The sequence below is a fragment of the Myxine glutinosa genome, unplaced genomic scaffold, assembly GCF_964187855.1.
Source record: "Myxine glutinosa unplaced genomic scaffold, kmMyxGlut1.1 SCAFFOLD_773, whole genome shotgun sequence".
In the NCBI taxonomy this organism is placed as follows: Eukaryota; Metazoa; Chordata; class Myxini; order Myxiniformes; family Myxinidae; genus Myxine; species Myxine glutinosa.
Genome location: NW_027616868.1, coordinates 18,097 through 36,371, shown reverse-complemented (window position 1 = coordinate 36,371; position 18,275 = coordinate 18,097). Strand labels below are relative to the sequence as shown.

General features: G+C 44.1%; 1 protein-coding gene across 1 annotated transcript in view; it reads left to right on the top strand.

Annotated features, from left to right (window-relative positions):
- The window catches only part of LOC137439244 (ARF GTPase-activating protein GIT1), a gene marked incomplete at its 3' end in the record, with an annotated part of 128,344 nt that overhangs the window by 95,061 nt on the left and 15,008 nt on the right, over positions 1 to 18,275 (top strand). Inside the window, 1 exon segment of the mRNA XM_078768964.1 lies at positions 11,836 to 11,884. Coding sequence (XP_078625090.1) covers positions 11,836 to 11,884 — 49 coding nt within the window.

Below are 18,275 nucleotides of genomic sequence, written 5' to 3'. Positions count from 1 at the left end.
TACAGCCGGATGCCCTTCCTGCCGCCATCCCTGTTAGTCGCCTCTTGCAACACACAGGGAATTACCAGTGAACTGGTATTCAATTTGCCGACCTCGGAAGGATGACAGGCTGAGTCAACCCCCCTGGCGTTAATTCAGCGATCGACCGGGATTCGAACCCAGCATCCTGGGATCCCAAGCCACACCCTAACCGCTTAGCCAACACCAGGCATTAACACTAACAAGCACTAACAACGATGGACTTGCACAAAACAGATGCGATGCGAAAGGGTTCAGTTACGGCCAAAGGCTTACGGACATGTAAGCGATGTTCACAAACCTGTGATGGTGCAAGTGTAACTCTGTAGATTAATGATGGGAATGTAGATTGTGGGAATGCAAGAAAATGGGAGATTAAAATGATGGAAAAAGTTATCTGCATTACTTTTGGGTGAAAATTATTTTCTTCCTTTAATTATTAAATTTTATTGCATTTATTGATTTCGATTTATTAAATCATTTTTTCACTCAACTGGTAATGTAGCCAGAGTGTTTAGCTAAAAGGAGGTGTAAATGGATAGTGGGAGTGATGAAAAGGTATTATTCTTTGCAAATTACACGAGGTGAGCGTGACAGCGAAATTGGAAAGCTATCGGATGCGGAGTGGAGATCCGGGTTAGTGCCTGATAACTAGACAACCGATTTTTATGTTAAGAAAATAGGCCTTTCATGTTTTGAAAAGCGGAATTTTTTTTTTTTAATGTGAAAAAATCCCGAAATATTTTTTTCCCCCGTTTTATTCATTTTTTATTATTACCACGTTTTTCAGAAATCAGTCAAAAAAAGAACAAAAAATGGTAAGCTTTTTCCTGCACAACATTAAGCACTCTGGGCTAGTAAACAGGTAAAAAATGACGTTCAGGTACCTTTATTGCAACCGCATTGTTTGATAAGTAGAGGACTAGAAGAAATTGACAAGACCCTTTTAGGAACGGTTAAAGTAGGTGTTTGAAATCATTATCTTGGTAATGTTCTCCTTGGTGAGGCGGTGTCGGCGGTCGGTGAGGACGTTTCTGTAGACGGAGAAGGACCTTTCCACGTCGACGCTGACGATGGGGCAGTACCTCAAGAGGGGGATGTCAGCAAGCTTGACTCCAGCCGGCACACCAACCTCAGATCCGTGCTGATCTCCATCCAGGATCAAAGCCACTGTCCTCAGCACACCAATGTCGGGATTGCGCTGCAGCACCGCCTTGAACTTGGTGAGCAGGATCTCCTTACGGCAGCCTCGGATCTTTTCGAGCTCCTCCTTGGCCTGATCAAGGAGCTGGAAGGCCTTGGCCAGCTCCATGCCGGCCTCCTCAGCTGCTTAAGGATCTTTGGGATGAAAGACACGTGGGCATTTAAGAAGACCAAACTGAGCTTGATGTCCGCCTTTCCGAACAGGTCCTTGGCACTCCGGATTGCCATCGCGTCGTCATCGTTCAGCTGGTCCACAATGTCCTTGACGGCCTCGAAGTGCTCGGGGTAAAACACCGCGGCGTCGATCCACGTCCCCCACCGAGTCAGAATGGGCTCCGGGGGGAGAGAAAGATTGGGCTGCTGCTCCTTCCAAAAGACAACACGCGACGGGGCTTTGACGAACACCTTCTTCATCGTGGCAATCAGGTCGTTGACGTCCTTGAACATTTCTCGGACTGTCTCGCAGACACGGTGGAGCGCGTGGGCAACGCAAGTCACATGCAGCAAGTCCGGGAAGAGTTCCTTCAGGGCATGGCCGGCCTTGATCATATAGGCCGCGGCGTCGCTGACGAGGACCTTGAGGCACTCCGGCTTGAAATCAGGCCAAAGATAGCGCAGCATGTCATTGACTGCGCGCACGATCTCCCCGGAGTTGGTCTTCTCCAGAAACATGCACTGGACGAGGTGGGGACGAAAGTACCCCTCCTTGGACAAGCGTCCCGCGATGATGTTGGCCACATATCGACCTGCCGAATCGGTCGTCTCGTCGACGGACAGCCAGATGGGCTGCTGTCCGAGGTCGGCACGGATCCCCGCCAAGGCCTCGTCATAGCACTTGTCGAGGTAGTGCTTTCGAATCCAGCTTTCATCGGGGACCTGGAGAGTGATGTGCTTCTCCAGGAACGACCGACCGGAGGGCAGGGTTTTCCAATTTCGACCATGGGATGCCAGCGGCCAGCATGGCCTGGCACAGCTCCTGAGCCACGACGTCGCACTTGTGCCTCTTTCCGCCACCAAAGTCCTCCATGGTGGCTTGCGTGACCGTCCTCTTCTTCTTCAAGGCCAAGTTGCTCTTGTGGCGGTCTCCTCGGACATGTTGGGCCAGCTCAGACTTCTGCTTCGCCCGGAAAGTCTTTTCACAAGCTCGACAGAAAGCCGTGTCACTCGACACGTACTTGAAGGTGGCCCCATCGCCGCCAGCGTTGGATTCCTTCAGCCACTTGTCACGAAGAGCAGCACTCATCTTGATAGGAGACTTGTTCACACTTTGTGTACACTCTCTCACTGTAGTACACTGCCTCACTGCTGTACACGCTGGAGACGCAACGCACGCAAGTGGACGCAACGTTTTGTTTTTGAGATCGATCGCAGTTTAAAATTTCGAGCGCAGTTAAAAATTTCGAAAAATTCCCTAATTTTTTTTAGCATTGCCAGACATTTTCGACCAAAAAGGGCATTTTATTTAATTTTTCCCGAAAAAGGGCGAAATTTTTTTTTTGTCCGAAAATAGCAAAATAATTTTTTTGCACGCAAAAAAGCCGTTTTATGTGAAAAAATATTATTATTTTTTTCACATAAAAATCCGATGTGCACTGATAACGAACGTATTTTCTTTTGCTGCTTGTTCCAACCTCCCTCCTCCAATCCCTCCCCATCATCTAAGGCACGATGAAGTGCATCTCCCGCACAGACACCAACACACAACTTTTTTTTTTATGCCTGCGCAGCTGAAGGCCGGAGACATTATGTTTTTGGGCTGTCCATCCATCAGTTATCGGCTATTTGTTACTGCGCTAACTTGAAAACCACGAATGGGATTTCAACCAAACTTGGCGCAGATGTGGAATGTTATACAACGATGAACTGGTTCGATTTTGGGTTAAAAATGTCAATGATCTAAAGTAAATGCGGCCTTTAATTGATAACCTTTGTTACTGCGATAACTTGTGAACCACTGAAGGGATTTCAATCAAACCTAGCAAAATGATGGACTGCAATACAGAGATGAACGTTTTATATTCTGAGTTTAAAAGGTCAAAGGTCATGTGGCCTTTAATTGAAAATCATTTTGCAGATTATAACGAGTTGGAAGCATCTCTGATGTTGTCTCTTCAGTTCTCTTTTCTCTCGCGTGCTTTCTCTCATCTGACCCTTCATATGACCTTTAATTGAGATCAAACGCAACAGTGGGTTTGTATCTAATGCAGGTGGAGGCATATCCAAAGAAGGTTTCGCATCAACTTCTAATTTCTGGTTTTTAATTACCTCCGCAAATCGATTCAATTTTGGTGAAGATCTGAATATGGATTCGGATACGAGAATTATTTAATTTTCAAGTGATTCTTCACCATTGAGATATCCGGCCAAAAGCGATATATAACAATATATTTTAAAAGGTTATGGACGCGGTATGACTGAACTTGGTGGATGAGTTTGATTAGATTTTGGTTCAGGTCCGAATCCAGATCCGGCCTATCAGTGAGATACAAAACATCAACTGTTCAGCCTACTGGAGGTATGCACTCTACCGAGTGGCGTTCTAGTTTAATTTGCTTCTCAAACTTTATTGCAGTCGTGCATATTTTGTAAATAGACCTGCTTTCTGGTGGAATGAAGAACTCTTCATGCTTGTGAAGGTAGTTATTGGCTCTGACGAAGGGTTAAACCCATATCAGTTTGTCTTTACGATTAGCATACCTCATTAAACATTCCATTGATTCAATCCACTACTTTCTGGTAACCTGGTGATGTTGCGAGATAATGATGATGTTGTGATGACGTCGTGCAGCACCTGGAGATGGAATAGGGAGGGCGGAGTACAAAAAAATCAAAGATACAAAGGGGAGAAAAGGTAAGAGGAGAGGTCACAGGAAAAGACTATACTCTGTGGTGTAATGGTTAGAGCATCTGCTCTGAGTCTGGGAGTCAGGGTTCAAACGCCGGCCGAGTCATACTAAATACTTTTAAAATGGTACGTGCTGCTTCCTTGCTTGGCATTTAGCATTCAAAAGGTTAAGAGCATGGACAATCCCCATCGGATGGCATCCATGGGGAGGAGAAAATTCCTCCTTAGGAAATGCTGACAGAGTGTGGTGAGAAACACGATTCCATTGCTCTAACATCACGGGTACCCCGAGAAGGAAAGAGGAAAAGGAGGGCAGAAAAGAAGAGAAGGTGGAGGGTTAAGATAGCTAAAACCAAATAGTGTAAAATAAAAGTGAAAAACAGAATGGGAAAGGATTGGAAAACTACGTTGTAAGAGACTACAGGTCTAAATGAATGAAGGTGTGAGTTAATGAATATATAATAAATATATAGAAATAAGGTAGCTGTGTGAATCTGTGGGTTTGTGTGGGATGGTGGTGGCAAGTCCGTTCTCTGACTGATAAACATTGTCAAAAAGGTGACAGATACGAGAGAGAGAGAGAGAGAGAGAGAGAGAGAGAGAGAGAGAGAGAGAGAGAGAGAGAGAGAGAGAGAGAGAAAGAGAAAGAGAAAGAGAAAGAGAAAGAGAAAGAGAAAGAGAAAGAGAAAGACAAAGACAGAGACAGAGACACACAGCCACACAGCGAGACAGACACAGAGAGACTGCAGCTTACTTTAAAGAAGCACGCATGCCCGAAACGTCGCTTCACCTGTTTTCTCACAACTATTAGAATACCTCAACATTTGGTTGAGAAAATTAATTGTCCTTGTTTTTCTGCTTGCCTAGACCAGGTCCAGTCGTTATAAAGAGTAGTTTTCCATTTTGTTTGTAATGAGCTTCATGACATAAAGGTGCTAGGATTAACTTGAAGGATAAATATTGTAACTAACATGCAATATTGTTCTTATAATTTTCAATTGGAAGTAACTAACATTTAAAAAACCGGCTATTGAAGGAGCCTTTGCTATTTGTGAATGGAAACAACATGTAGGTATAAATTTGAATTGCACATTCATTTAATGTCAGACATTTGTGATTGAAACCTTGATACAAACAGTCATTACAAAGCAGGAATTCAAAAATATGCAAAAATATGCATAATGGGAATTTTTACATCCACAACTAGAACAGCACTCGGTAGAGCGCATACCTCCACCAGGCTGAACCGGTTACATGTTTTGTATCCCACTGATAGGCCGGATCTGCATCCGGACCATTCGTCCTCGTCACACACCAAAATCCAATCATCTTGTCTTGTCACTTACCCACCTCATCCACCAAGTTTTGTTATAATCCGTCCACAACTTTTTTTAAACATTGTGCTGTATATTGTTTTTGGCCTAGTCTCCCAAAGGTGAAGAACCTCTTTAAAAATTCCAGCATTTGGATCGTCACCAAAATTGAATCAATTCGTCCTTGTCACACACCCAACATGTCCACAAAGTTTTGTCCCAATATGTCCATAATGTTTTGAGATATCATGCTCACAGATGCAAGCAAACAGAGGCGAATACATAACCTTCTTCTACCTTCGGAGGCGGTAATTACGGATTCAGCAGTTAATTTAATTTCCAAGCCCGGTGTTGGTTTACCTGTTAAGGCTTGAGCTAGCAGGGTCCTAAGTTCAAGCCCCTGTGATTCCGTTGATTTAACACCAGGTGGGTTGACCTCGCCCGTCATCCTTCCGAGGTTGGCAAAACGAGTACCAGCTTACTGGTAATGTCGGGCACTGCATCAACTGTCCAGCCACACCCCCAGAAAATGATGCCAACCAGCAGCCACAAGCTGCACACCAACCACCATTTCATTCCCACTTTGAAGGACCAGATCCTTGTTAAAACGGTGTTCTCTGCTTGCAAAGCACCAGGGTGACGGACGATTACAGGCTGATTCGATGCCACGCACATCACCCATCTATCTAAGTACAATTTGATCTCTGCACTATGATTTGAGTCTTGCTCTAAGATCAACGCAAACTGTTTCTGCAACTTAAGGTAGAGGGAGAATTGAGGATGGATTTTGCAAGTTTGAGTGTTGTCTGCTCCTTGCATGATTTCCCCAAACGCCCCCCTGACCCCTTCCCCGCCCAACCCCGATGCTTGATGAAATATGAATTTGATATTGCAGAAATAGTTTACATTGTAAGGAATAATTTGCAGTTTTCTCTGCATGCGATAATTATAATCAACGATAAATTTGTAGCCATCATTTACCGTACTCAAGGTATTATATTATCAACAGAAAAACTGCTCTCAATCGGTTGAATTGATCATGCTGCATCGAGCGAATGAATCTATAAACGACTGCCCATGCAACCAGTTATAGGACAAAGGATGACAATGTTATGCGGGGAACTTTATCATTGGTCGAAATTTTTTGTCATTTTTGTCATTTTGTCAGCTAATTATAATGTGGAACACAATGCATGCCAAGCACTATGAAATTACAGTGTACGATATGCTTTCATTTGTAGTCTCTCTGAAAGGGTGGACAGCCTGACGGTGCTGAAGCCGCCTTGGCTTGGCGATGGTTTTTCCTCTTCTTGAAAAAGCCAATTAAGTACGCGATGTAAATCAGACCATCTGCTATGTGGATGTGTTATATACATACACACATATATATATCGACCATATAAAACACTGTGTGTGTGTGTGTGTGTGTGTGTGTGTGTGTGTGTGTGTGTGTGTGTGTGTGTGTGTGTGTGTGTGTGTGTGTGTGTGTGTGTGTGTGTGTGTGTGTGTGTGTGTGTGTGTGTGTGTGTGTGTGTGTGTGTGTGTGTGTGTCCTCTCCTTCATAAGAGTAGGTTTTAAAGGCTTTGAGTTGTGCTTTAGGAGGGATTTGAGTGGGCGGTTTAAATGCGCAATCTTTTTGAACATGACTGTGTGTCCACTGGTTGAAAGACCTAAAAGACTCAGAACCCAAAATACCTCAAGGACCCAGAAGACCCAATGGACCCTAAACACCCAAAATACCCGAAGACCCAACATACCCTGTAGACTGTTGGACACAAAATACCATGAAGACCCAGAAGACCCCAAGGACTCTCAAGACCCAAAAGACCCAAAAGACAAAAAAGTCCTTGAAGACCCAATGGACCACAAACACCCAAAATACCCAGAAGATCCAAAAGACCCCGAAGACTCTTAAATAACCAAAAGATCACAAAAACCCCAAATATCCCAAAGACCCTTAAATATCAAGAAGACCCCAAAGACCCAAAATACCCCAAAGACTGCAAGACCCTTAAATACCCAAAAGATAACAAAAACCCAAAAGGCCCTGAAGACGTAAAATTCCCCAAAGACCCATAAAGACACCAAATACCCAAAACACTGAAAAGACCCCAAGACCCTTAATGACCCAAAAGACCACGAAGACCCAAAATACCCTGAAGATCCAAAGACCCCAAAGACCCTTAAATACTTAGAAGACTTAAAAGACCCTGAAGACTAAAAATACCCCGAAGACCCAAAAGACCCAGAAGACCCTTAAATACCTCAAGGACCCAAAATATCCCAAAGACCCTTGAAGACCAAAAAGACCCTGAAGATCCAAAAGACCTTTAATCCTGAAGATTTGTGGGGGATGTTATCGGATGATGCTGTATCGAAATATGTATATACCGTATGGATATAATTCTTTTATTTATTATATAAATTTAATATGTATATATATTTTATTTTATTACATTTTTTATTCTACAAACACATTAAACTTTCAAATGATGATGATTATGATCGTGATGAATTAAAATCCCAAGAATTCCCAGAACTTTGAGGGAGACCCAAATGATGGTGCACAAAATCACGCACTAAGGGAGAGGCAGGAGAGGCAGGAGAGGCAGGAGAGGCAGGAGAGGCAGGAGAGGCAGGAGAGGCAGGAGAAGGTAGGAGAAGGTAGGAGAAGGTGAGGATGCTGGTGATCTTGAGATGGAGAGAGCAGGGCAGAAGAAATGGGTAATGGGTAATGGGGAGCTGCCTGACAGATTGTCCAACATTTCGATGCAGCTCTTTGTAAGGGAGCAGCGCATCATCAAAGGCCCTCTTGAACTTGAGGTACCTCTCCACGACTGGGTCAGCGTCTTGCACCCTGTCGACAATCGCCCGCTTGTCCTGCAGCAACTCGCCCAGGAACTGGACTCTGAGGTTTTACCTCGGCATCTCTTCCTCATTACTGCCCGCCTCCACCTCCTACTCCTCTGAAACCTTTGGAATGGCGTCCAACTCGTCCTTGATGAGCGGGTTTAGGGAACGGTTCAGCATCATGGTTTTCAGCATGAAGTCCCTCGTTTGAATGTTGTCCTCGATCCATATTCTGTGAGTCTTCTCCATCATTTACATGTGGTTGTGGCCATTCCGGACATGGGTGACCACCTTTGTACTCGATACAGTGCTTGCTGAAAGTTTCTCACGAATTGCCTTCTTCTTCTGTATGTAGCGAACGATGGATTCGTTGATGCCATAATGCCTGCCAACAGAGGCCGCACTCTCTCCTCTCGAAAGGTGGTTGAGCAGTTCCACTTTCTGGCTAAGTAAGGCTCATGACTTTCTTCTGCCTCTTGGTAGTCGACGCATCTCCAGCACTGGTCTTGTGCTTGGGAGCCATAATTGAACGATGAGCAGAGCGAGTCAAAACCACAGGTCGAAGCATCGGGACGAGAACAATGATTGAGATTGAGGACACATTCTGTGTATATGTAGGATTGTGAGTATTGTGGGTATCTGTGGGAGCCCATTGTTTGTGGGGGGTGTTATCAGATGATGCCGTTTCGAGTGTATCTGCTAATTTAAATAATAGCTTTAATGAAGCATTTGCATTCTATAACTCACAGAGAATAACATGTTTTAGTCGCTGATGGAACATCCCTCGAAGCATTTTCATTGTGTAATATCTCTGATGACGTTTTACCGTAAATTGCAAACTGTGATCGATTTGATGGCAGGCAAACTGTGATCAAACTGCGTTTGCATTCCATAATTCGTGGAGGATGAGTTGTTGACACATCTGGTGGGATATCCCGCGAAGCTCGCTTATAGTGCGGTGAAAATTCATGCCCGCGAAAGCCATGAAAACGCAAAACACACCGCAGTGAATATACGGTACTGTACTGTATAACCAGGTTATGCTCACGGCTTGTATAAGATGTTTTTTTGCGTATTTATGCATGGCTGGTAAAAGATGGGTTTTATAAATGTGTCAAGCTAACGGCTGTACAGTACCATACAGTATAAGCAGGTCATGCTCGCGGCTTGAACATGTTTTTTTTGCGTATGTCCAGCTGCTTTATGCATGGCTGGTAAAATATGGGTTTTATAAATGTGCGGCTAGTGAATATTTTTTTGCGACCGTGAAAAACCGCGAATTCGCGGAACATGGCCACGAATAGAGGGAGGGACGGGGGGACGCGATATCGTGGAACACAACCGCGAAAAGAAAACAAACGCGAATTCGCGGGACATTTTTCCATGAATAGAGAAACATGTCGCATTTTATCAACCGCGAATACGTGGATTCCGCAAATAGCGGAACCGTGAATAGCGGAACCGTGAATAGCGGGCTCCGACTGCATATAAAATATATTTCGCTGCATTAATTCAGTATGTGGTATTTTTCCAAAGTATCCCAGCACCATTAATGAACAAAGTGTTCATGCAGGTCAATTTATGATTAATAAAATATTTAGAGAGATTTGCATACACAACTGCTTCCCTTTTCTTCCCATTCATTCCTATTGTTGAACAGTCCTTTACGTTGTATGTGTGAGATAGGTTTTATATTATGATGAAATAACAATGTCACTGTGCACTCCAGTATCCTTAAACCAAGGACTCATCCAAAATGCTCGTTCATTATCATACCAAGTTGTCAAGCAAACATCATCTTATTGACGTGGACAATGGGAAGGTTCAGAATTACATGCCTTCATCTCACCAGAGCGAGCTTAGTTACAAATGCTCTGAATCCGTCCTACTTGGTTCATTCACAGCCTGTAACTTCCAGGGTGCACAGTTATTACACAGAGCACCATTCATGATGTCACTTTGTGAGTGACCTTGTCAGCCCTCCCCAAATGCCGACTTTTGATCTCATCCTGTTTATGCCTCCCTAATAAGTCTTCCCTGCTTTTCCTCTTTGACAGTGTTGCAGATGGAGGATGTATGCTCTAAATTACTTTAATCACCTCTTGCTTTACCAAAAATATCAATGCATCTTTCTTAGGGAAATGCGCTCTTTAAAGATGCAATTTTATTCTCGACGTTTTTTCGTTTTTTACCTCCGCCACCGAAGGTGGATGGAGGTTGTGTTTTTACGTCTCTCTCTGTCTGTTTGTTTGTTTTTCTGTTTGTGAACAGGATATCTCAAAAGGTTTTGGACAGATTCAGATGAAACTTGGTGAGCAGGTTAGGTGTTTGATGAGGAAGAATTGTTTAAATTCTGGTGAAGATTTGTATCCGGATCAGAGCATTTTTAAAAGTGATTCTACACCATCGAGTGATAGGGCCAAAATCGATACATACCATGATATTTCAAAAAGTTGTAGATGGCTTGTGACAAAACTTTGTGGATGGGTTGGTTTGGTGACAAGAAGAAGCCGATTGGATTTTGGTTCAGGTCTGAATCCAGCCAGATCCGTCCTGTCGGAGGGATACAAAACGTAAACTGGTCGGCCTAGCGGAGGTATGCTCTCTACCGAGTGCCGTTCTGGTTTTAATCTGGGATAATAAGCACAGCTGTAGTCTTCAGACTCTATTTTTTCATGCATGAGTTTAAAGAGAAGTCTTTCTCTGCCGTATTTGTGGCACTGCTGATATCCATTTGCCTGAAGTGGATCTATAGAACAAGCAGCATACAATAGGTATGCACCATACATAAGTCTATCTGAATTGGTTTGTCCTTCGATTGATTATTTGATTTAGTTTGTCTTTTTTTTTTTTTTTTTTGATGCAATAATTTCAAGTTAAGCCTGGTGTTGGCTTAGCGGTTAGGGTGCAGGCTTGGGATCCTAGGATCCTGAGTTTGAATCCCGGTCGATCACTGAATTAACGCCGGGGGGTTGACTCAGCCTGTCATCCTTCCGAGGTCGGCAAATTGAGTACCAGCTTGCTGGGATGAATGATCCCGGTGTGTACGCCGATTTAGAATAGGTATACCGTATCCCTGCGCATCGTAAGAGGCGACTAAGGGTTGGCGTCAGGAAGGGCATCCGGCCATAAAAAACATTGCCTCAAACGGAACCATGAGGTCATGGGGCCCGCAAGGCTAACCCCCGCTCTAGCGGGGAAAAATGGCCTTAAAACGATCATTCATCCATTCAATTGCAAGTTAAGCAATTGTTTTCATAGATCTAGCTATTTGAACATCACTGACTAGATGGTCATTGAGGTGCATCATCATCCACACCGAGCTTGTCCTTTTGTTACAAACACGTACTGCCACCTCGTTATAGATGGTTTATGTGGTGCGCTGTCACGTTGTGTGCTACGCTCTCCGATGGATTCTTTTCCACTCTTATCTCATGTGACATTGATTAATTTGTACCGTGCTCATCGCTCGATTTAATCTATAGCTTTGTAAGAAAATGCTAAGTGTGCCGATGGTTGGAATCTCTTGTGCACAAAGTTTAATGCAATATCCAAGTAAAACTGGTGTTTTGACCTCGTTGAGATATGCAGTGCTCTCTTTTGCAGCTTGGACCTTTCCGAATTCGCCAAAGCAGCCAAGAAACAGCTCCAGTCTGTACGTGCACCAAACACACGACGCGTTTTTATCTGTATGTGACGGTGTGCGTCTTCTCTGAAACTTTACATGAGGTTTTGGTAATTACTCTTAATTAAAATGAAAAAGGCAAAGTAGTAACATGCAACTTAAGATTGTTTCTTTGTGTGATGTTTGCTATGGATTTTGCTTTATGTGGATGTGAAGTTAAATTAGGTTCATTTTAAGAAAGGTCTTCGTATATCGAAGGAAATGGAACTCTCAGGTTGTGTATGAAGCACCAGCTTAGTGGGCCAAATGGCACCCGCCTGTATCAGAGTTCTCTTGCACATCCTTGTGGAATTCTCGATTGCCTGCCATGATTTGCAATTCATTTATCTCGTACCTCAGTGACTGTTGCGAAATTGCAAAGGAATCGATCTTCGTTGCGGCCTGGGCTCGTTTTGATGTAGTCGAAATATTACTGGCACGTAAAAGAGACAATCGAATGACTGTAATGTATTTAGAAGCATCCATACCTGCCAAACATTTAGAATTTACTACTAGGGGTTGGGGAGGGGGACTAAGGTGAGGCATCTATATCATATTAATATCCTGCATTGAGGTTTTTGGGAGAGTAGACAGGGAGGGAACAGGAATCTATGAAACGTGGATACAGTAGAGAGGGTACTTGACGGGCACCATGCAGATTGAAGGTTTGAATCCAGCCGAAGGCAACAGTATTGAGGATTTGGCTTCTCAGATTTTGGAAACCAAAGTGTTCAGGGGAGCTACTATGTATGTTACGATCAAGATGCTTCAAACCCAAGTGGCTCATTGATGACCTTCAGGGAAGGGGTCATCTACATGTGGTGGCAGTCTACAATTTGTAGTTGGCTCTTAATGTGTCCAAGGCAATTTGTGATGCAGTTCCATTCTCTTAACTGAATGGCAAAAAAACTAGAATGGGACTTGATAGAGCGCTTAACTCCGCCAGGCTGAATAGTTTACATTTTCTATCTCACTGACAGGTCGGATCTGGATTCGGACCTGAACCAAAATTGAATCGGCTTATTCTTGTCACCTAACCAAATTCATCCATCGAGTTTTGTCATAAATCATCCATAACTTTTTAAAATATCATGCTATATATCAGTTATGGCCGGATCTCTCAATGGTGAACAATCACTTTAAAATTCTCGTGTCTGGATTTGAATCCGGATCTTCACCAAAATCAAATGGATTAATCCTTGTCACACACCCAACCTGTCCACCAGGTTTCGTTCGAATCCGTCCATAACGTTTTGAGATATCTTGCTCACCGACAGACAGACAGACATACAGATGGGTGAAAACATAACACCCATCCACCTTCGGTGGCGGAGGTAATGAGGGCATCTTTATCCCAGGTATACATCGAGGTGGGTTAATGGGAGGAACCAACATTGTTCCATGCTTGGTATGTGTTAAATAAAATAATTCAATGTATTTGTCAGGTTTTAATTTACTTTCCCTCTCCAACCCCTCCCTCCTTTCAATATCTTATTATAACGAATTAAGTGAACTCTTTCATCCATGCTACCTGTACTACTGCTCTAACAGTCCGGCTTTGCCCTAACAACCCTAACCTTCAATCACTAATTTGCAATGAGGAAGTTTTGTTTTTATTCATCAATTTGAGCCCCCAATTTTAGCTCTTTCACGAGCCTCGATTCAGTATACAAAAACAAAAAAAAAAAAAAAAAAATTTTTTTCCCATAAACTGGATAATTAAATAATGTCAGCAAGCTCATAATGGGGTTAAGTAGGTTGGAAGATGTTTATTGTTTTTGTCGGGATTCTACACCCTGTGATCCTTAATCTGCGGCTTCAAATGGAAACTTTGCTTTTCTTTCATTAATTTGTTAATTTAGTGCACAGCTTCTTAACCTCCAGTCCGGATACCACTGCCCATCCACGGAAGGAAAAGCTACTGGTCCGCGGAGTAATGCCAGAAAAACAAAAGTTACTGCCACTCACCTGCTAGCGACGCCCGACTAATCTATATATAATGGAGCAAGTGTATATATATGTATCATCTCCTCCAGGGGTGGATACAGGATTTTTTGAAAGGGGGTCCAGAAATGAAGGGTGAATATTCGCCTAGATGCTGTGAGCGCAAAGCAATTAAGGTGTGGGGTCTAGTGCCCACTCAAGGGGCCCGGAAGCTTTGGGATTTTACGTGCTCTCAGGTGCACTCTGAGCATCTGCTGACCACATTGGCTACGTTTTGGGAGGGGCAGGAAGAACCTTTGTTTCGATTGTAAAGTACATTTTATTTGCCTTTTAATTATTAATTTTGACGTTGTTGAGATAGAACCTGTAGCTTTGTCAACTTGGTGACATCACTTACTCAACAATAATTTTGTAATTTATTCAGAAACAAAACATTTATTGGTGTAATTTAATTGCAGTATCTGAATTCGTTCATTAACTCCAAGGATTTTTTATTTATTTATTTATTTATTATATACTGAATCAAGGCTCGTGAAAGAGCTAACATTTACTTCACAAACAAATCAACCAGACAAACAAAATATATAACAAGAGGGAGCGGAAAACAAGATGGGGAGAGAAGGGGAAGCACACAAACACAACATTTGAGAGCAGGGAGATGTGTGGAAGGAAGAGGGCTTGGGGGGAGGAGGCGTGGGAAGGGGGGTGGGGGGGGGAGGGAGAAGTATAAAACACAAGGACACCAAGGACTTCCAGGACAGAAGTTGGTATTTCAAAAAAGTGGAATTGGGGTGAAATTAGCGGGGGTAGAAAAGATCAAGGTTTTGGATGGGGGAAGATAAGAGATGGTGGTGAACAGCTGTTTTAAAGACCTGGAGGGTGGAGTGGGATTGAAGAGAGTGAGGGAGTTTGTTCCAGAGGTGGGAGAAAAGAGGAATGAAGGAGTGAAGGTGAGCAGAGAGTCTTGATTTTGGCAGTTTGACCATAAGAGGGTTGCAGGCAGATCTTGTGCGACCTGTAGGAATATTTGCGGGACAGAGCCCAGAGAGAGCTGGGGGGGGCAAGGCCAGAGAGGAGTCGGTAGAAGACGGGAACAGTTCCGGGAACAACCGGGAACAGTTCCCCTGCATACTGTGTATGTTAGTGAATATATATGGCGAGCGGTTCTAGTTACACTTTCCATGTACTGTATAATTTTTTTACACACTAGCAATGAACCTGCTCCGAGCCTCCAACCAAGCCTAAGGTTTGATCTGTTCTTAGGCGACATGATGGTACATTGCGTGGCAGTGCAAGAGGCAGTGATTTTTGTTTTTACCGTCGATAAGTAAAACGATGAGTTTTCAAATCATTCCATCATGCACTTCATGTGCTTCATGATCCCTGGCGTTGGGCTAGCGGCTAGGGTGCCGGCTTAGGATCCTAGGATCCTGGGTTCGAATCCCGGTCGATTGCTGAATTAACGCCAGGGGGGTTGACTCAGCCTGTCATCTTTCCGAGGTCGGCTAATTGAGTACCAGTTCACTGGTAATTCCCTGTTTGTCGTTAAAGGCGGCAAAAAGGGTTGGCGTCAGGAAGGGCATCCGGCCGTAAAACATTGCTTCAAAAAGGGGACCGAAAACAACAACAACCACGGTTCCCGAAAAAGGCCAACCCCCGCTTTGCGGGGAAAAATGGCCTCTGAAGGTGGTTATTTTTTTTATATGCACTTCATGTGTACTCTAAGGTGGGTGACATCAGAGGCAGCTAAACTAACTGGGCAATTAGAAAAAAGACCCCAGAATATTACTGTAAAAGGTTATTACAGATTAGCGAGGTTCCTGTACTATGCACAGGTGTGAGCCTGGAATCTCAAAAACAAAACGTTTTGAGAAATTCTATGAAAACTCCCACCCACTTTCGGACATGTGCAGGGACCCCAAAAGCTGCATACCCATGAATGTGTTTATATGTAGAGAGAGAGAGAGCACCTTCTTACGGGTGGGAACTCAGTCATACAACAACAACAACAACATGCATTTTAAGGCCATTTTCCCTGCTAGAGCGGGGGTTAGCCTTGCGGTTCCCATGACAATCTTCTCCATTTTGCCCTATTTTCTGCATCTCTCTTTGTTAACCCCCTTGCCTGCATTTCTTCTTCCACCATCTTTAGCCAAGTCTTTCTCGGTCTTCCCCGTCCTCCACTTCCTTCTACATTCATTTCCATCACTCTTCTCAACCAGTCACTTTCATCCTTCCTCAACACATGACCAAACCATCTCAACCTGTTCCTCTTCACAGCATCAATCACAGGCTCTATTCCCATCATCTTTCGCAATTCATCATTTGTCTTCCTCTCTCTCAACAATACTCCGCACATCCATCGAACCATTCGCATTTCCACCCTTTCCAGCCTTCGTTGCTGCAGTCATAATTGTAGCAATACTGGAAACTCAGTCATAATTGCAGCAATAAATTTATGAAACCTCCCACCCACCTTAGGACACCCATTGGCACCCCAAAAGGTTTCACAAAAAGTTTGGAGGGGATTGTCCCAAAACTGAGGAAGTAGTTCAGAGACAGACAGACAGACAGACAGACAGATAGTCCTGCTTTATTATATAAACTGGTATAAAGCCCATCAAAAATGACGGGTTGGAACAGTTTTTGACGGTACAGCCACGTGAGCATGCCAAGGTCTGAAGTCTCGGCCTAGTGTCAGGTGTGCTAACATCATCTTTATTTATAAGACATCATAGACATAAATGAACACTCGTTTTACTCTGTGCCCACTTTGCACATCATGCGCAGCAAATTTCACCTCCCTGTGCCTTGTATTTATTGTGATTACAAAAATACCGCTTTGGTACACCGACCTTTGGCTCAGTTTGCAAGCTACCGTCTACAATTCCAATGTAAGAGGCATAATTGCTCTTCTTTTGGGTCTTCGGGGTCCTTGGGGTCTTCTGGGTCTTTTTTTATTTTATTTTTTATTTTTTGTATGCAAGATTGAGGCTCGTGTAAGAGCTAACATTAATCACAAAAAGACAAACTGACACATAAAACATAAGATAAAGGGAGCGGGAGACAAGATGGGGAGAGAGAGGGAAGCACACAAGCACAACAGTAGAGAACAGGGACACATCGGGAGATCTGTGGGAGGGAGAGGGCTTGGGGGGAGGAGGTACTGGAAGGGGGGGGGGGGGGGTGGAGATGGTGGGAAAGGTATAAAACACATGGACATTGCTAGGACTTCCAGGGAAGAAGTTGGAATTTCAAAAAAGTGGATCTGGGGTGAATTAACGGGGGTAGAAAAGATCATGGTTTTGGATGGGGGAAGATAAGAGATGGTGGTAAACAGCTGTTTTAAAGACCTGGAGGGAGGAGTGGGATTGAAGAGAGTGAGGGAGTTTGTTCCAGAGGCGGGAGAAAAGAGGAATGAAAGAGTGAAGGTGAGCAGAGAGTCTTGATTTTGGCAGTTTAAGCATAAGAGGGTTGCAGGCAATGCCTCCCCCCACTTGTGCAATGTCACCCCCCACTTGTGCGACCTGTAGGAATATTTGGGGGACAGAGCACAGAGAGAGCTGGCCGGAGAGGAGTCGGTAGAAGAGAGAAAGGCCACCAACCTGCCTGCAGTGAGAGAGTGATAGGCCCTCGGAGTTAGCTTCATCACGGGAGATTCCAATGATTCTGAAAGCTTTGGTTTCAACTGCGTGAAGCCGAGCTGGGTGTGAGGCAGGAGCACCGGCCCAAAGGGGAGAACAGTATTCCATTTAGCTGCGGATGAAAGCCTTGTCTGTGGTGAGGAGCTCAGGTGTGCCAAGACTTCGCACGACGGATGATGCCCAGTCGGCGACTGGCTTTGGAAGCCAGCTTGGAAATGTGGTTTTCCCAGGAAAGATCATGACAGATAGTGAGACCCAAAAGCTTGAGTGACAGAACTTATTGGAGAGGATTGTTCAGAAAGTATACGGGAGGGTTTTCCAGTCGGTCTTTTCGGAGAGACATTGTAAGAGTGTGAGATTTGTCTGGATTGAAAGACATGGTCCACTTGTTTGACCAGTCTGTGATTTTGTCCAGGTCTGCAGAGAGTGAGGAGGCTGCTGTGTCTGCCAATATGAGGGATGAGAGATGGAGAAACAGAGGGTGGGGTCATCAGCAAAGAGATAGAGAGGGTTTTCCAGAGAGATCATTGATCAGATCAGATCAGAGAGATCAGAGATGGAGAGATCATTGATGAAGACCAGAAAAAGCACAGGGCCCAGAACACTGCCTTGGGGAACTCCAGCCTGAACAGGAAGGGGAGATGAGAGATTCTGGTCTTCTGGGTCTTCATGGATTCCAGGGTCTTCTGGGTCTTCATGGTATTTTGTGTCTTTATCAGTCTACAGTGTATTTTGGGTGTTTGGGGTCAATTGGGTCATTGGGGTCTTCTGGGTCCTTGGAGTCTTTTGGGTCC